This window comes from Mustela putorius, unplaced genomic scaffold, assembly GCF_011764305.1.
Source record: "Mustela putorius furo isolate JIRA1106 unplaced genomic scaffold, ASM1176430v1.1 tig00000174_pilon_pilon_pilon, whole genome shotgun sequence".
Lineage (NCBI taxonomy): Eukaryota > Metazoa > Chordata > Mammalia > Carnivora > Mustelidae > Mustela > Mustela putorius.
The window spans coordinates 32,216,183-32,232,453 of NW_025421304.1; the positions used below are offsets into that span (position 1 = coordinate 32,216,183).

The 16,271-nt window shown below is 38.4% G+C and overlaps 2 protein-coding genes across 3 annotated transcripts in view; one reads left to right on the plus strand and one right to left on the minus strand.

Moving 5' to 3' along the window:
* The window catches only part of GLG1 (golgi glycoprotein 1), a 161,386-nt gene that overhangs the window by 39,309 nt on the left and 105,806 nt on the right, over positions 1–16,271 (minus strand). For both annotated transcript variants that reach the window (XM_045076303.1, XM_004754076.2), the window contains exons 3-4: positions 7,569–7,655; positions 3,677–3,892 (exon numbers count right to left, since the gene is read on the minus strand). In XM_045076303.1, the coding sequence (XP_044932238.1) occupies positions 3,677–3,892; positions 7,569–7,655 (303 nt within the window). The remainder of the gene's footprint in view (positions 1–3,676; positions 3,893–7,568; positions 7,656–16,271) is intronic.
* LOC101671219 (40S ribosomal protein S24-like) lies at positions 4,188–4,713 on the plus strand. The gene has a single exon (XM_045076304.1). It carries the CDS (start codon positions 4,207–4,209, stop codon positions 4,525–4,527), a length of 321 nt encoding a protein of 106 aa, XP_044932239.1. The 5' UTR covers positions 4,188–4,206; the 3' UTR covers positions 4,528–4,713.

Below are 16,271 nucleotides of genomic sequence, written 5' to 3' on the forward strand. Positions count from 1 at the left end.
GATAACATTTCGACAGAAACATATCAGGCACTTACTATTTATGGCATACAAAAGATTATTATAAACATGAATTAGTTTATAAAACAACAAAACAATATCCAACACCAAGGTTTAGTAGCCCATGAAAACTCACTTGAATGGCTGCTAGCAATAAGTCTTAATCATATAAAAGGGGTTGAGGGGCGCCTGGGTGGCTCAGGGGGTTAAAGCCTCTGCCTTCGGCTCAGGTCATGATCCCAGGGTCCTGGGACTGAGCCCCGCATTGGGCTCTCTGCTCAGCAGGGAGCCTGCTTCCTCCACTTTCTCTCTCTGCCTGCCTCTCTGCCTACTTGTCATCTCTGTCAAATAAACAAATAAAATATTTTTAAAAAATCATATAAAAGGGGTTGAAAATAATAAAACAATAATCTGACAGTCAACTCCCGATTCAGATTTAGCTGTTAGTCCTGGCACCACTTAATTTCCACTTAATGAGTCTAAGTGTTTCCCTGTATTCTTAGGGTCTGTAACTGTTTTAAATGTGTCACCAGTAAGAATATCTATTTAGGGCTATTATATTTCTTAATGGTTCCACATGCTTCTTCTTGGATTTAAATAAAGGGAGCATCATTGTGGCTTGAGATCCCTTAAGGAATCTGAAATTTAATTATAATTACTGTGCAACTGTACAACACATACTGGTGCTAGGCCATATCATCATTTCCATTAGATGTTTTTATTCATGCTAACTTTAGATAATTTTTTCAAATAAATATACTTCAAGAATTCTTCTTGGTTCTCTGAAGTCTCTGAGTTCAGCCCATTTTAGTTATGTAACTGAAACGTATGCAAATATTTGACAAGACTGTATGGCTAATTACTGAATAAGAATGAAAACAAGGGAGGTAAACTACACACGGGCATACCACCTCGAGGAAAATAAAATTACTTAGATTAAAAAAGATTAAGTTATTGATACACTCACTGGCTTGACATAGGAATAACAAATGATCCTATAAATGGACTTAAAAGGGACTTGTACTATGGTGAAACAAATGTCTTTCTTAAAACTACAAAATGTCCTGATCAGTTTTTAGCAATTTGATAGGTAATATCTTTTCTTCCCCATAAACCTTGCCCTTTTTTGTTGTTATTGTTTAAGGAACAGAGAAAAATAACACTAATCCCAAAAAGGAAGAACTCAGTTTTCATTTCTGTTATAAACCACTCTCTAGTTCAGTATTTTTGGTGTCTTCTGTGATCTTTCTCACTACAGAAGGAGAGAAAAACTGTCCAAAATATTCAACGTAGCCAGTTAAAAGCACAGAATGATAAGACTATAGAACTACCAAGTGAAAAGTCTAAAAGTAGTAATAATGTAGGACATGTCCAGAATTAAGTTCCGGTATTGGATCGCACATTGTACCTTTTCTTCAGATGATGTAAATGCATTTACACTTTTACTTTTGAAGATCTGTCATTTTAACTGTATTTACTTAGAAAAAATTTTATTAATATATAGTCTTTGCTCTCAAATCTACGTATATTAACATTTTGAAAAAAAATCATAATTTTGACACCATGACTCTTTTACATTCATCCAGAAGCAGGGTACAAACACATTAGCCATTATTACCCCCTCCTCTGACCTTTGGAAGAAGTCAGTTCAAAGCCAGTCACAGAGGAGTTTGCAAGCTTCAGTGCCAAATTTGAAATCAACAAGCAAGAAGTTGATTCATTACTTTTCAGGATAATCTGCAAATCTAAATAACTGGCCTCAGAGAAATAAACTATAGTTAGAAAAGCCAGGAAGGGCTGAGGACATGCCTCCCTCACTTTTAAACATGGCTGTAGCACCAAAATGGATTATATAGGAAGGAACATGTTTTTTCAAGAGTGCAAGCATGAATCTATCTTACTGTCCCCAAAATACAGAAAGCCTTTGTGCTAGGATAGAGGCTTGGTATAAACAGAAATTCACCTGTAGCATAAGATAAACATGACAAAAATGTGCATTTTGTCAGGTGGGAGGGTAGGTGAGCCTAGTGGTGGGTATTAAGGAGGACACATATTACACGGAACACTGGGCATGGTGCACAAACAATGAAATCTTGGAACATCGAAAAAAAAATTTTTTTTAATGTGCACTTTGATGATCCACAGAAACCTTTTTTTTTTTTCTCATTTTAACGAAGCTGGGCAGACAATCCTCACTGTCCAGTTCTTGGGCTCTAGTACTACTGTTTTCTGTGATCGTTTCTGGCACTAAATAAACCCTAGTAACTCAAACACGCAGTTGAAAGCAGGTTTTGTACTGATAATTCAGATTGCGAGTGGGAAGCTAACCAGTGACTATCTTGGTGTCAAGAGGGGAAAACTACCACAAAAAGAGGTGAACTGTAATGGTCTACTCTACAGTGTGGACCACTAATCACAAATATGGAGAAGTGTCATTACTGATTCCTAAAAAAAGGTGTTTGGAACACTTATGTGAAGCTTTTAAAAGGAATGAGATACGGAATTGGACATGATCTCTAACACCCTAAATAAAATCAGAAGAGCTTCCTGAATTATTAGGGTAGCTTAAGTGCTTTTGTGCCATTTCTAGAGTCTGCTGGGAAGGAAGAAATCTGCCTTCTTTATTAAAACTGGTCTTTCTTAAGCTGCCAAAAGCTCTATGCCAAGTTCACAGTGCTCTCAAAACTGACCCACAGGTACCCTGTGAGAGGGCTAGAGCCCTGTGCTGGTATAAAGGAAAGGGTATTTGGTGACAGGCAGACAATAACCAGCACTAAAACCATCACCCAAACTGGTATGTGCAGCTCTAGTATTCCAACACCATGCCCCTTACCCTCTGTCAGTGACAGAAGCCAGCAAACCACGGGGCAACGAACAAATAGAGGGCAAAGAGACAAAGGATTTTATTTTTCATCATATTTCCTAAAGAGCAGATTAATGAGCAGTGGCAAATAATAGCTGAGGTCAGACATATGCCTCAGACCACCTCTCCCCCAGCATCTGTTACTTCTCAGGAGTTTCTTTCATTTTGCTGAGCCAACAGATTTAGAATAAACCTAGCCAAACCTCCATTGTGACCTTCTAGACAAGAGACTCACAAGAACAAAAATAAGACCAAACATAATTAAGACAGAAGTCGTCAACTAGGTATTTTCCTTCTTGTCTTTACTAAAACTAGTTCTTATAAGATAAAAGTAGCAACAAATCACATTTATAGAGTATCTTACTTCTCACAAGCCAGAAGTACCTTCATATAACTTAAACTTTTCTAATATTTAAATCTTCTTTTATACCAAGGTGTTTACTAAGTAATTTTTTTATAGCAGCAAATAGGTACACGCAGAGAAAGGTTAGGCAACTCAAGTCTCTGCTACTCTAACTACTTTGTCCACAAAACAACAAAATGCTCTGCTAGGGAACGCTACAGGTAACTAGCAACTGGTTTAGTATTTACTACTCTTGGCTGATGTTAATTCCTCTGCTTCCCCAGATAGTACTGAAATACTATAAAGAGATGGAATGCATTCACGGGTCAACTAGCCTTAGATCTTGCGGCTGACTGGACCTCCACTTTAAGGCCACCTCCAGCCTAAATTTTTCCCATGCCAGATATACAAAACTTTTCATTCATCAAGTTCATAGGACCCCTTGGTGAAGCCAGTATAAACAGAGTAGATACCTTTTCTCCAAGCCGAATGCTGCCACATTTCAGAATGTTGATATCATTTTTGCAGTCATCCATGAAGCCACAGATCAAACGGTAATCACTGAAAATGATGGCTGTCATCTTGGTGATATACTGGTGACACTGATACTCAGTGATGTTGCCTCGGTGATCCACCAAGCAGGAGACCAAGTAACCTTTCCCAACCGGTTCATCAGCACATTCTTTAATCTGCTCCAAAGAAAGTGGCTGTTTTACACAAGTGTTTTATTCTATCAAACGACTTTTTACAAAAGAGAATGTCTGCTATTCTCTTATTGATTTCCCATCGATATTTGGGAGAAAAAGAGGAAAGCACTTAGAAATACATTCGTTATAAAGAAAATAGTGTCATGCCTATTAAGATTGTTGTGGGGTCTAGGAAATATCTGATTAATGTGTTTGGCAACAAATTTTTAGAATTTCAGCTTTACTGAGATATAATTTTTTTAAAAAGCTTTTCTATAGCTTCAGCTCTCCGGCTGCTTGAAGCTCAAGCCGCCATCATGAACAAGACAGTCACTATCCGGACCAGGAAGTTCATGACCAACCGACTACTTCAGTGCAAACAAATGGTTATTGATGTCCTTCATCCTGGAAATACAACAGTACCTAAGACAGAAATTCGGGAAAAACTAACCAAAATGTACAAGACCACAACAGATGTCATATTTGTATTTGGATTCAGAACCCATTTTGGTGGTGGCAAGACAAGTGGCTTTAGCATGATTTATGATTCCTTGGATTATGCAAAGAAAAATGAACCCAAACATAGACTTGCAAGATATGGTCTGTATGAGAAGAAAAAGACCTCAAGAAATCAGTGAAAAGAACGCAAGAACAGAATGAAGAAAGTCAGGGGGACTGCAAAAGCCAATGCTGGTGCTGGCAAAAAGTGAGCTGGAGACTGGACAACAGAAGGAGTAAAGATACTGCAGTGGCTTTATCTGTGGTGGTTGTGCAGATTTTTCATGAGAGGATTAATAAACTAAGAATGTTAAAAAAAAAAAAAACATCTATAGCTTCAGAATGGTTCTATTGAGAAGTCCCTTTATCCATGCAAAGAATGCAATGGACAGTGAGGAGATTAATCTGGGAAACAGCTCTGGAAAACAGGTGCAGAACTGAAGTCTAGGGGCATGTCCCAAGCCAAGCTACACAGCACCCTATTAGTGTCAGGTAAACCTAATGGCTGAGAGAAGGCAGGCGGGAAGGCATAATATTACTTCTCGACATGACATTAATATGTTCTAAATTAACTGTGGATTTAGACATGTGTTTTTGAACTTAGTAGAATCCCAGCTTCACCACTATGGTCTGGAACAGAAACATGTTTAAAATGATGCTCAGTGCAGTCTGGAAGAAGTCTGAGAAAGGGGAGGCCACTGTAAGTCTAATTTGGGTGGTTTAGACACATGTTCTACTGGATCAAGCACAGCGTAATTCCACATGGTTTGGGTTCTGGCAAAGTGCATCCCAAACCACACGTGTGAATGAAGCCAATGAACCAAAAAAAAAAAAAAAAAAAAAAGCTGAAATTCAGGCACAAAAAAGTAAAATCTACTTAATGGGTTGTAAGCTTGAATTATAAAACAGGGAAGGTTGTTTGGAAAAATCCTACTGCATTTGAAGAAATTAAAAACAAACAAAAATGATAGTTTTGACAAGAGTAAGGGGCCCAAATGTAAATGTTTATTTTTAATGTAAACAAGAAGAAAATGTTTTATTGGCTTTTTGAAACCAAGAGTAACCACTCTCTACTATCACACTACCTATCCTAAATACACACAGAAAGCAAAAACAAATACACTCTCCCTTTCCAAAAGGTGCCCGGTGAAGAATATACCACACACTCACTATCCTATAGCCCCCTGGGTCTCTTTACGTCCAGTCCTTGTATCAAATCCAAACCAAGTGAAACACTCAACTCAAGACAGAAAATGGTGTTTACTTTTCAAAGAAGCAAACTTGAGAATTTAAGAAAATAGTCTTGCTCTGGCTTCAAGAGGCAGAGAGATCTTCCACAGTCAAGATGAATGCAACTCTTTCAACTTAACCTTGAGGGTTTTTTGTTTTTTGTTTTGAGACGCCCAGAAAGAGGGTAATAAATGTATTTCCAGGAAAAGGCTTTTGTTTTGATTTTGAGCAAAATAGAGTTAAGTTTCACAAGTAAAAGGAGGAATAGCTGTTTGAAAAAATCTCAGCATTTGTAATTCAACCAAAGAAAAGCCTGTATAAGAACACAGAGCTAGCAATAGAAGCCTGGGTTTTAAAACTTAGTGAAGTGCAAGCATTCTTACAGCTCTTATACTGGGCAATCAATAGTTTACATATCTGAAGAAAAATCAGGAGCACATTTTAAATTGGAGTCCCAATGAGAACATAAATGTATATTTAGCTTTAATCTCTTGGGATTTTACTGAAACACAGAGATGTAGTACCTCTTTGCATTTCAGTTCATCATCAATTAGGACAGGGGGTAGTGTTTGAATTAAAAGTTGATGCTTTTATTCAATCATTCTATTGGCTAGAAGCTTAATACAACAGAAAGAAAATTTCTATGATTAACAGCAAGAAACACCATATTAAGGCATCAACATGTCACGAATAGGAGTAAACTGTGAAGTGGTCAGGGAGCAGTGCTGCCATCACTATTTTTGACAAGAAGCAGGAGGAAAGCCAGCAGTATTTGGCTCAGCAATGGAGAGGGGCACCTGGGTGGCTAAGTCACTGGGTGTTCTGCCTTCAGCTCAGACCCTGATCCCAGGGTCCGAGGGTGGAGCTCCATGTCGGGCTCCCTGTTCCACGGTGAGTCTGCTCTCCCTCTCCCACTCCCCCAGCTTGTGTTCTCTCACTGTGTCTCTGTCAAAAAATAAATGAAATTTTTTAAAAAATGGAGGGTAAATGAAAGTTTGGTTTGCAGTTTGCAGGTATTCTTGTGATACTCCTTTTCTCCTTGCCAGCAGAATTGCAAGAGAAGGAGATGTAAAGTAAAACATTTTGTTGGCAACTATGTTCTTCCTGATATTTAATTTTCCTGACTTCGGTATAATCTCCCTCTAGGAAGGGATGAATTCTCATTTTTACTTGAAATCATTCACAAAACCACAATACCCCAAAAGGTTACAAGAGGACCATCATTACATACACATTATAAGAAAGCCAGTTATGCATACGTGTTGTGTGTGTGTGTGTGTGTGTGTGTCTTTTATAAGCCAGTGAAGAGGGAAATTATTCTGATGAATCTGGATAGACTCACATGACAATCAAACTGGTATATACAACTAACCATACTATCTGTAGTTCACACTGAACCAAGACAATTGAAAATTTTCCCCAATTAGCATCTGTACAATGCTGTACATTTTCATTAATTATTTTTGTTTTTATACTCAACACCCATCTATAACAATAGACACAATTCTTGTCACAAACTTTTTAAATGTCAATTCCTATTATTTGAAGCATATGCCTCTATGGTTCAACTGAACCCACTGCGTAACTTAGAAACATTTACAGGCCTCCTGGGGAGACCCATTCTGAAAAGCTTCAGACATCAGCAGACTGCAAAAAGTACGAGTGGAGCACTGATGACAGAAGCAGTTGTGCCCTCTGTTTGGGGATCAACGGAGCCCGATTTTCAATCTGTCTGAATCAACAGCAGCTAAGATAAATATAGGTGAACATTAACAAAAAGGAGGCTGATTACACATCCCGCCACTGTGGCTTCTCTCTCAGCCAAGACAGATGGGAATTCCAAGAAAAGTAACTGAGTCCAGTCATTCCTCCCTTAATGACTGGCCAGGTCAAGAGATGTAATGTTTTCTTCTAAGTCATTAAATACCCACAAAAATCTTTTACAACCTACCTCTGATATGGTAGATTTGCAAACCTCTCTGGCCACAGATTCAAATTTGGGGTCTGTAGTTAGATTCAGCTTGTAATTCCACAACAACTATGAACAAAAGAAAAAACAAACAAAAACTCCAGTTAGAATAGTATGAAATTTTTCATCGCTGGTTACTGTGATTAAAGTCCATTATACAAAGTCAGATAAAGCATATTCAGTTAATGAAAAGAAAAGGAAGATAAAAATGTCATCATGTTTACAGATAAAAGGAAAAAATGGGCAGACAAAATAAAACACTACCATTCAGGCATACTTCTTTTTCCACTTAAGGACAATTTTTTTTAACTCAAGAAAAAATCTCTGGTTAGGGTTCAGAGAAAACATTAACAAGGTTGTATAAGCCAAATTCTATTAAATCAAGAAGTTTAACCCAGAAGCTCAGACTTAGTGGGTTTACTCACAGATTTCGCAATTCACAGGGCTTCCACAGATGAGTTTCATAAAGGGGAGATGCCAAGCGTCTAGTACGCAGGCCTATCTTCATTCCTTTAAAACCCTCCTTTGTCTTGACACATACTCCGTAAGGTCTACTTTACACAACTGTTTTTTAACATGTTTTAAACTCTAAATTATCTGAAGCCATTACTATTTACAGATGAGTGCTGAATTTTACCATACCTTTTGCAGATTTACTTAACAATTTTCAATGTATGATTCAATTTCTGAAAAGTAGCATAAATGGCCCTTACACCTAGCTCAGATGGAGAGGCAGAGCACAGACTTTGTATGATGCTGAACATGAAGAGAATGGGGGAGAGAGATGCAGCTCCAAGCCTTTCTCTTGGCTATATTCCAAGAATAAACAATACAATCACTCACTCACTGATGCACTGAAACGTGTGCTTAGCACTTGCACTATACCACACACAGTCTGAACTCAAGGTCTTCATAGGCTATTAGAGGAAACAGAAAAACATGTTTGAGTTTGTATTGTACTAGGAACTAGGGGACAAAACAAAAGGAGAAAGAAAAAAAGACTACACCATCCAGTGGTGGCTATGGTCAATGGCAAGCAGTGTGAGCAATACAAGGTATCCCAGCAGTACAGGGGAGGAGGACCCCGGACTGTGTTGGGGAGTTTAGTCAAGTAAAGTGTACTATGGAAAGTGCTATCTAACATGAAACCCTGAGAGATTAGCCATTAGCCACAGTAAAGGGGGAGGGAGAAGACTGTTTTAGGTAAATGAAACAGCATGCATAGAAGCTCACCAAAAGGTAGAAAGCTCACCAAAAGGTAAACAGAGCATGTTAGAGGAACTGAAAGTTCAATGGAAGACTGATTCTGACAACCCTTGTAAGCCTTGTCTGAACTTCAACCCAAGAGTCACTGAAGGGAAATTAAGAGAGTGACATGACCAGAGCTCGTTGTTATTTATTTATTTATTTATTTGACAGACAGAGATCACAAGTAGAGAGAGAGAGAGAGGAGGAAGCAGGCTCCCCACTGAGCAGAGAGCCCGACTCGAGGCTCGATCCCAGGACCCTGGGATCATGACCTGAGCTGAAGGCAGAGGCTTTAACCCACTGAACCACCCAGGCACCCCGCCAGATCTGCTTTTTTAGAAGTGTAACAGAGGCTTATATCACCTGCGTTGGGAACAACACAGAAATAAGCACTTAATTCCATATAGGAGTACTGGAAAAAAAAAATCTGTGAATAAATAAAATATGAAGGATGAGTAGTATTTCTTCTCTTCCCCCCTAAAGAAAAAAGCAAGCCAGCAAAAAGCTCTAACCCTTCAACTACCATCAATAAGTGAGTTTTTAGAAAAAAAAACACTGGCCACCATCTATAACAAAAGCTCTAAAAGGAGCTGTGCTTTGCTCAGCACAGTGTATGCCCAGTGCCTATAAGAGAGAGTGACAGAACACACAGACATCAACAAATATTTGTTAAATAGATGAACAAAAAAATAAATTTATACCATAATGAGTGACAAGTTCAACCAATAGGACATATGAGGCCAAACTAAGAATGTGGGTATAGGAGAAACTTAGTTCTAACTGAAGGAATCTTGGGCCTCCTGGCTCCACACAAGCAAAGACGAATCCAGTGATTCAAAAGACAAGGTTAGAATTTAGACAAACACATTTTACAATTATCTATGAATTAAGTCAGTACTACTTGGTGATTACATTTTATATTTTATTTTTTAATTTAATAAATAAAATATTTAAAAATATTATTTATTTGAGAGAGAGAGAGAGAGAGAGAGAGCAAGAGCAGGGGAAGGCCAGAAGGAGAGGGAGAAGCAGACTCCCTGTTGAGCAGGGAGCCCAATGTGGGGGCTTGATCCCGGGACCACCCGAGCCCAAGGCAGATGCTTAACCGAATGAGCCACCTAGGTACTCCTAACTTTTGTATTTTAAAATTAAAGCAACATTCTTCTTTTAAAATTAAGAGTATTCTAAAAACATTTTTTTTTTTTTTTAAATTAAGAGTATTCTGTGTGTACATCAAACCAAAGATTCCTTACTGAGTGACCTATGGCTGACTTCTTTGAAAGGAAGGAAGAAAGGAAAGGCGCCTGGGTGGCTCAGCTAGTTAGGTGCCTGCCTTTGGCTCAGGTCATGATCCCAGCGTCCTGGGATCGAGTACCACATCAGGCTCCGTGCTGAGCAGGGAGCCTGCTTCTCCCTCGCCTGCTCTGCCTGCCGCTCCCCCTGCTTGTGCTCTCTCTCTTTCTGTCAAATAAATAAATAAAATCTTAAAAAGAAAAAAAAAGGAAGGAAGGAAGGAACGAATGACGGAAGGTGGAAGGGAGCAGGCAGGCAGGGAGGGAGAAGTAAGAAAGAAACCCTGTCTGGCGGCTCAAGGATATCCCATAAACAAAAACAAATGACAGAAAAATTATAAAATACAAACTACAGGGGGCTCCCTTACTTTATCTAACACAAACTCAGATGTCCTGTAATGGCCTAGAAACTGATTTTCTGTCAAAGCCATTTAGATAATCACTTAGAGCTTCTGAAATGTCTTTAACCTTTAACTTTGGAATGTCTAATTTTTGTTTTTAATTTTTTGAGGTTTGATTCACAGACTATAAAAGTCACCATTTTGAAGTGTCCAGATTCAGTGGCTTTCAGTACATTCACATGGTTGTGCAAACACCAGTGTCTAATTCGCGGACATGCTCGTCGTCCCCAACAGAAACCCCACAGCGGTTTTATCCCTCCTCATCCTTCCTCACCCGTCCTTTCCCAACCATGAATCTACGTCTGGTCTTTTATTTTTAGTATGAGCTAGTAATGCATGATTATTCCTTCACGAAGGAAAGTACAAAAGGAATTCAACACGGGTTTCCACCAGTACCTTTTCTTCAAGAGAATATAAATACATTCACACCTGATTTGGGGAGTTGATTACCTGCATCATATTTGATACCTGTCCCGACCTCCTGAGTGGTTGAGTGGTTACTGTCAACTAGAAAAATAACTGCAATTTGACACTAAGTGCTATCGGTTAACAGGATGTAGTTCAGCTTCAATTTTCTTAAACACAAGATGTTCACTTACGAATCCACCCACTTACCCATCTCCCTCTCCTAGACACATACTGAGTAACTACTATAACCTGGAATCTTGCTAGATGACAACATGAAGGGTGAAGAAGAAAAAAAACCACTGTCTCAGCATTCAAGGAGCTCAACCACGGGAGCCAAGCGACAGTCAGCCTGGGAAGCAAATAAGCAATGGAAATATAGTGTGATAAATGTGACACCAGATGCATACCGGAGATGTTATGGGGATACGAAGGAAGAACATAGCTCAGTGAATGTAGAGGAAGGGTACGTGGGGAGGTAGTGACTGTGATACCGGGCTCGATCCGAAGGAATTTTGTCAGGTGAACTGAGGGAGACTGGGGTTCTAGGAGTACAAGGCTAAAAAGGACAGAAAGAGTAATTATAACTTCTAAGGACACCTATAGCTCGGGATGGCTAGGTTAAGGTAATGAAAGATGGGGCTGGGCTGTAAGCAGGGATCAGATGACACAGAGTATCAGAGCTTACCTTAAAGAATGTGTAGTTTATCTAATAGGAAATGGGAAGCCAGTGAACAATTTAACCAGAGAACTCAAAAGGTCAACTTTGGTCGCAGTGCAAAGAAAGGCCAGACTAGGGGAGGTTAGCAGACCAGTTAAAGGCAAGAAATGCTGGATGGGAGAAGATGGGATATATCTGAAAAAGTCAGGATAGTGACAAGTTTTTGGTACAGATGGTGAAGGAAAAACCTTCCTTCATAGTCAAGCTCCTTGAAAGCCTGTATAGCTCATTTTATCCACTTACTCTTTTATTCATCTCAAAAATTTTAGATCAAAGCTGTTTAGTCAAATAGTTCTATAAATGCAGATAAAAAAATCAGACCAGTTCCCTGACAAGTCCCTTTCTGAAGTCCTACCAACTCCCCAGAGACAAATACTTTAAATTCCTTTAGCTTTTTCTTAGGGTAATTAACACTTTTTAAAAGAGAGAACGAAAGCGAGAGAGACAGAGAGAGAGGTGGGGGGGGCAGAGGGACAGGGAGAAGCAGACTTCCCACTAAGGAGGGAGGCCATGACGTGGGACTCGATCCCAAGATCCTGGGATTATGACCTGAGCTGAAGGCAGATGCTTAACCAACTGAGCCACCCAGGTGGCCCTAACTTTACACTTTTATTAACTACTTGCTGTTTCCTGACTTATTAGTTTTAGATATTCTGTAATAGCTTTATACTACAGAAGATAAGGAATGAACTTTAATATGCTTTTTCCTGATATAGATATTGTGATATAGATAAATCACAATGCTAGATAGAATTTACATTATTGATGATGTAAAAGAGCATATATCCTGAGAAATACATAATATTATTATTATCAGACAGAGTAGAAATGTGAAATCAGCAGCTAGAGTCTGGAGGTCTGTAGAAAGAATAGGAGACAGGAACCACTTGTCACCAGAGCATCACCAACTACTCTTCAACAGAAATCCTGGCAGCAGTCTACGTAGTCATCTGGAGGTAAGTTCTCTCCAGATAACAGCTTAGGTGTGAGAAGGCAAGACTCACAAGGTGCCTTGGCTTAGAAAACTCAAGAGCCATGGGAGCTACCATCACCAGTAACAACCCTCTGGTCATAGCTTTCAGGGTCCCCATGAGGGAAATACGCAGGTACCAGTCACCACATCAGGGAAGCCCAAAGTATGAAACCCTTAGTGAGTAAAGAAAAGTATCTTTTCTTTATTGCTTTGTATGAATTCCTAAAATATTTTGGACATGTGGTCAGATATATGTATTAAAACGTTTTCTCCTCTATGACTTGCATTTTCACACTCTTAATGTTATATTTAACAAAATAAAATGCAATGTAATGTAATTTATCAATCTTTTGCTTTATGCTTACTGCTTTTGTTTCCCATTAAGTAAGTATAATTCAGAGAATGTGATGCCTCCATCTTTGTTCTTCTTCCTCAAGACTATTCTTGGCGGGAAGCCTGGGTGGCTCAGTGGGTTAAAGCCTCTGCCTTCGGCCCAGGTCATGATCCCAGAGTCCTGGGATCAAGCCCCACATTGGGCTCTCTGCTCCACAGGGAGCCGCTTCCTCCTCTCTCTCTCTGCCTGCCTCTCTGCCTACTTGTGATCTCTGTCAAATAATACGGACATTTTAACAATATTAATTCTTCTAATTCATAAGCATGGAGTATCTTTCCATTTATTTGTGTCTCCAATTTCTTTCACTGATGTGTTGTAGTTTCCACTATACATTACTTTTAGTTCCTTGGTTAAATTTACCTTACCCATTTTTCTATTCGTCTTTTCTTTATTGCTTTGTATGAATTCTTAAAATATTTTGGACATGTGGTTAGATTTATGTATTAAAATGTTTTCTCCTCTATGACTTGCATTTTCACACTCTTAATATTATATTTAACAAAATAAAATGCAATGTAATGTAATTTATCAATCTTTTGCTTTATGCTTACTGCTTTTGTTTTCCATTTATTCTTTGCTAATCTCATGGTCATGAAAGTATTCTTTTATGCTACCTTCTAGAAGTTTTGTTGTTTTAATTTTCACATTTAGATCTATAAACATCTAGAACTGATTTTCTGTGAGTCCTGTACAACAGGGATCAAATTCTTTATTCAAATGTCTCTCTGTCTCTAGATATAGAAAGATACATAGATGGATCGTTTCTGGACTCACTCTGTTCCACTGTTCTACTCATTGACCCTTGTGCCTCTATCATTCTGCATCACTTATTGCTACTTAACATCAGGTCTTCAACCAGGTGGTGAAATTTTTTTGTGTGTGGCTCTTTTCAAGACTGTGTTGGCTATTATTGGAATTCTGTTTCCAAATAAATTTTGGAATCAGCTTGCCATTTTAATAACAACAAATAAAGGACGGCAGAGAATCTACAACTTAATGAGAGTTCTAATATTTTTATAATACTGAGTCTTCCAACTCATGAGCATAGTATATATATATATATATATTCCTTCATTTATTTAAGTCTTCTAATTTCTCTGAAAAACATTTTGTAGTTATCTGTGTAGAGGTCTTACACATTTTTATTAGATTTATTCTTAAGTATCTGATGTTTTATATGCTAAATAGTGTCACTTTAAAAAAACATTTATTTATTTATGGGGGGATGGGCAGAGAGTCTTAAGCGGACCTCACACTGAACTCAGAGTTGGTTGTGAGGCTTGATCTCACAACACTGAGATCATGACCTGAACGGAAAGCAAGAGTTGGACACCTGACCAACTGCACCACCCCTACACAATGTCACTTTAATTTTTTATTTTTCTTTAAGATTATTTATTTATTCTTTAAGATTTATTTATTTACTTATTTGACAGGGAGAGAGAGAGAGATACAATGGGAGAGGGAACACAAGCAGGGGGAGTGGGAGAGGGAGAACCAGGCTTCCTGCTGAGCAGGGAGCCCAGTGGGGGGGCTCAATCCCACAACCCTGGGACCATGACCTGAGCCAAAACCCTTAATAAATGAGCCATGCAGGTGCCCCCACAGTGTCACTTTTAAGTTCACTGGAGAAATAGCTTGTTACTACTATAGAAAAACACAATTAAGTTTTGTGTATTGATCTTATACCCAAGGTCATTATTAAATTCATCTAGTGATCGTCTATCTGTAAATTCTTTTGAGTTTTCTACTCAATCATGTCATCTGTAAATAATTAGTTTATTTTTTCCTTTCCAACTGTTTTTGAGTAATCTCTACACCAACCCAGGGCTCAAACTTACAACCCCAAGATCAAGAGTCTCACGTTCCACTGAATGAGCCAGCCAGGCACCCTCCTTTCTAATTTTTACCTATTTTCTTTTTTCTTAGCCTACTGCACATGGGCTAGGATCTCTGTGACCATGAGCTAACTATGTCTTGGTGCCAATTCTGGGTAGAAAGCTGTTAATATTTCATCATGTTTGCTGTAGTTCTTTTTTTTTCTTTCAGTCTAGATGTAGCCCTTTACACTTTATTAGACATTAGGACTTAATATTTTGAATTCTTTCACTTCTTCACTGCTACTAATGTGTATCAGCCTTTCTGATTACAAAAGAAAATGTATATTGCTCTTTTTTCTGCTTGTATCCCATTGGGAAGTGGTTTTTCTTTATCATTTTATTTTATTTTCATTATGACAAGTGTACTCTTTAATTCCTATCTCCTATTTCTTTTTTTTTTTTTTTAAGATTTTATTTATTTATTTATTTATTGAGAGAGAGGTAGTGAAAGAGAGCATGAGCGAGGAGAAATCAAAGGCAGAAGCAGACTCCCCATGGAGCAGGGAGCCCGATGCGGGACTCAATCCCAGGACTCCGGGATCATGACCTGAGCCAAAGGCAGTCATCCAACCAACTGAGCCACCCAGGCGTCCCCCTATCTCCTATTTCACTCATCCCCCCACTCACCTCCCCTCTTGTAACCAACAGTTTGTCTTCCACAGTTAAGAGTCTGTTTCTTAGTTTGTTTCTTCTTTTTGTCTTTTGCTACCTTGTTTTGTTCAATTTCACATAAGAACATACAATATTCGTCTTTCTCTTATTTTCGCTTAGCATTATATTCTCTATATCCATCCATGGTGTTTCAAGAGGCAAGATTTCATTCATTTTTATGGCTGAGTAATATTCCTATATATTTATTATATTCTTTTATGATTACCTTTTCTTTCCCATTCATCTATGTACAGACACTTGGGCTCTTTCCATAGTTTGGCTATTGTAAATAATGTTGCTATGAACATCAGGGTGCATGTATTATCCCTTTGAATTAATGTTTTTCTATTTTGGGGGGTAAATACCAAGTAGTGTGATTATTAGATAATAGGGTAGTTCTATTTTTAATTTTTTGAGGAAACTTCATGCTGTTTTTTACAGTGGCAGCTCCAGTGTGCATTCCCATGAACAGTGCCCAAGGGTTTCTTTTTCTCCACATCTTCACCAAAACTTGTTGTTTCTTGTGTTGTTGATTTTAGTCATTTTGATGGGTGTAAAGTGAGAGCTCAATGTAGTTTTGATTTGCATTTTCCTGATGATGAATGATGTTGAGTATCTTTACATGTGTCTGCTAGCCATCTGGATGTCTTCTTTGGAGAAATGTCTGTTTATGTCTTCTGCCTATTTTTAATTGGATTATTTATTTGGGGGGTACTGAAT

Excerpts from the sequence above, each read along its gene's own strand:
- LOC101671219 (XM_045076304.1), top strand. The coding sequence starts at position 4,207 with ATGAACAAGACAGTCACTATCCGGACCAGGAAGTTCATGACCAACCGA.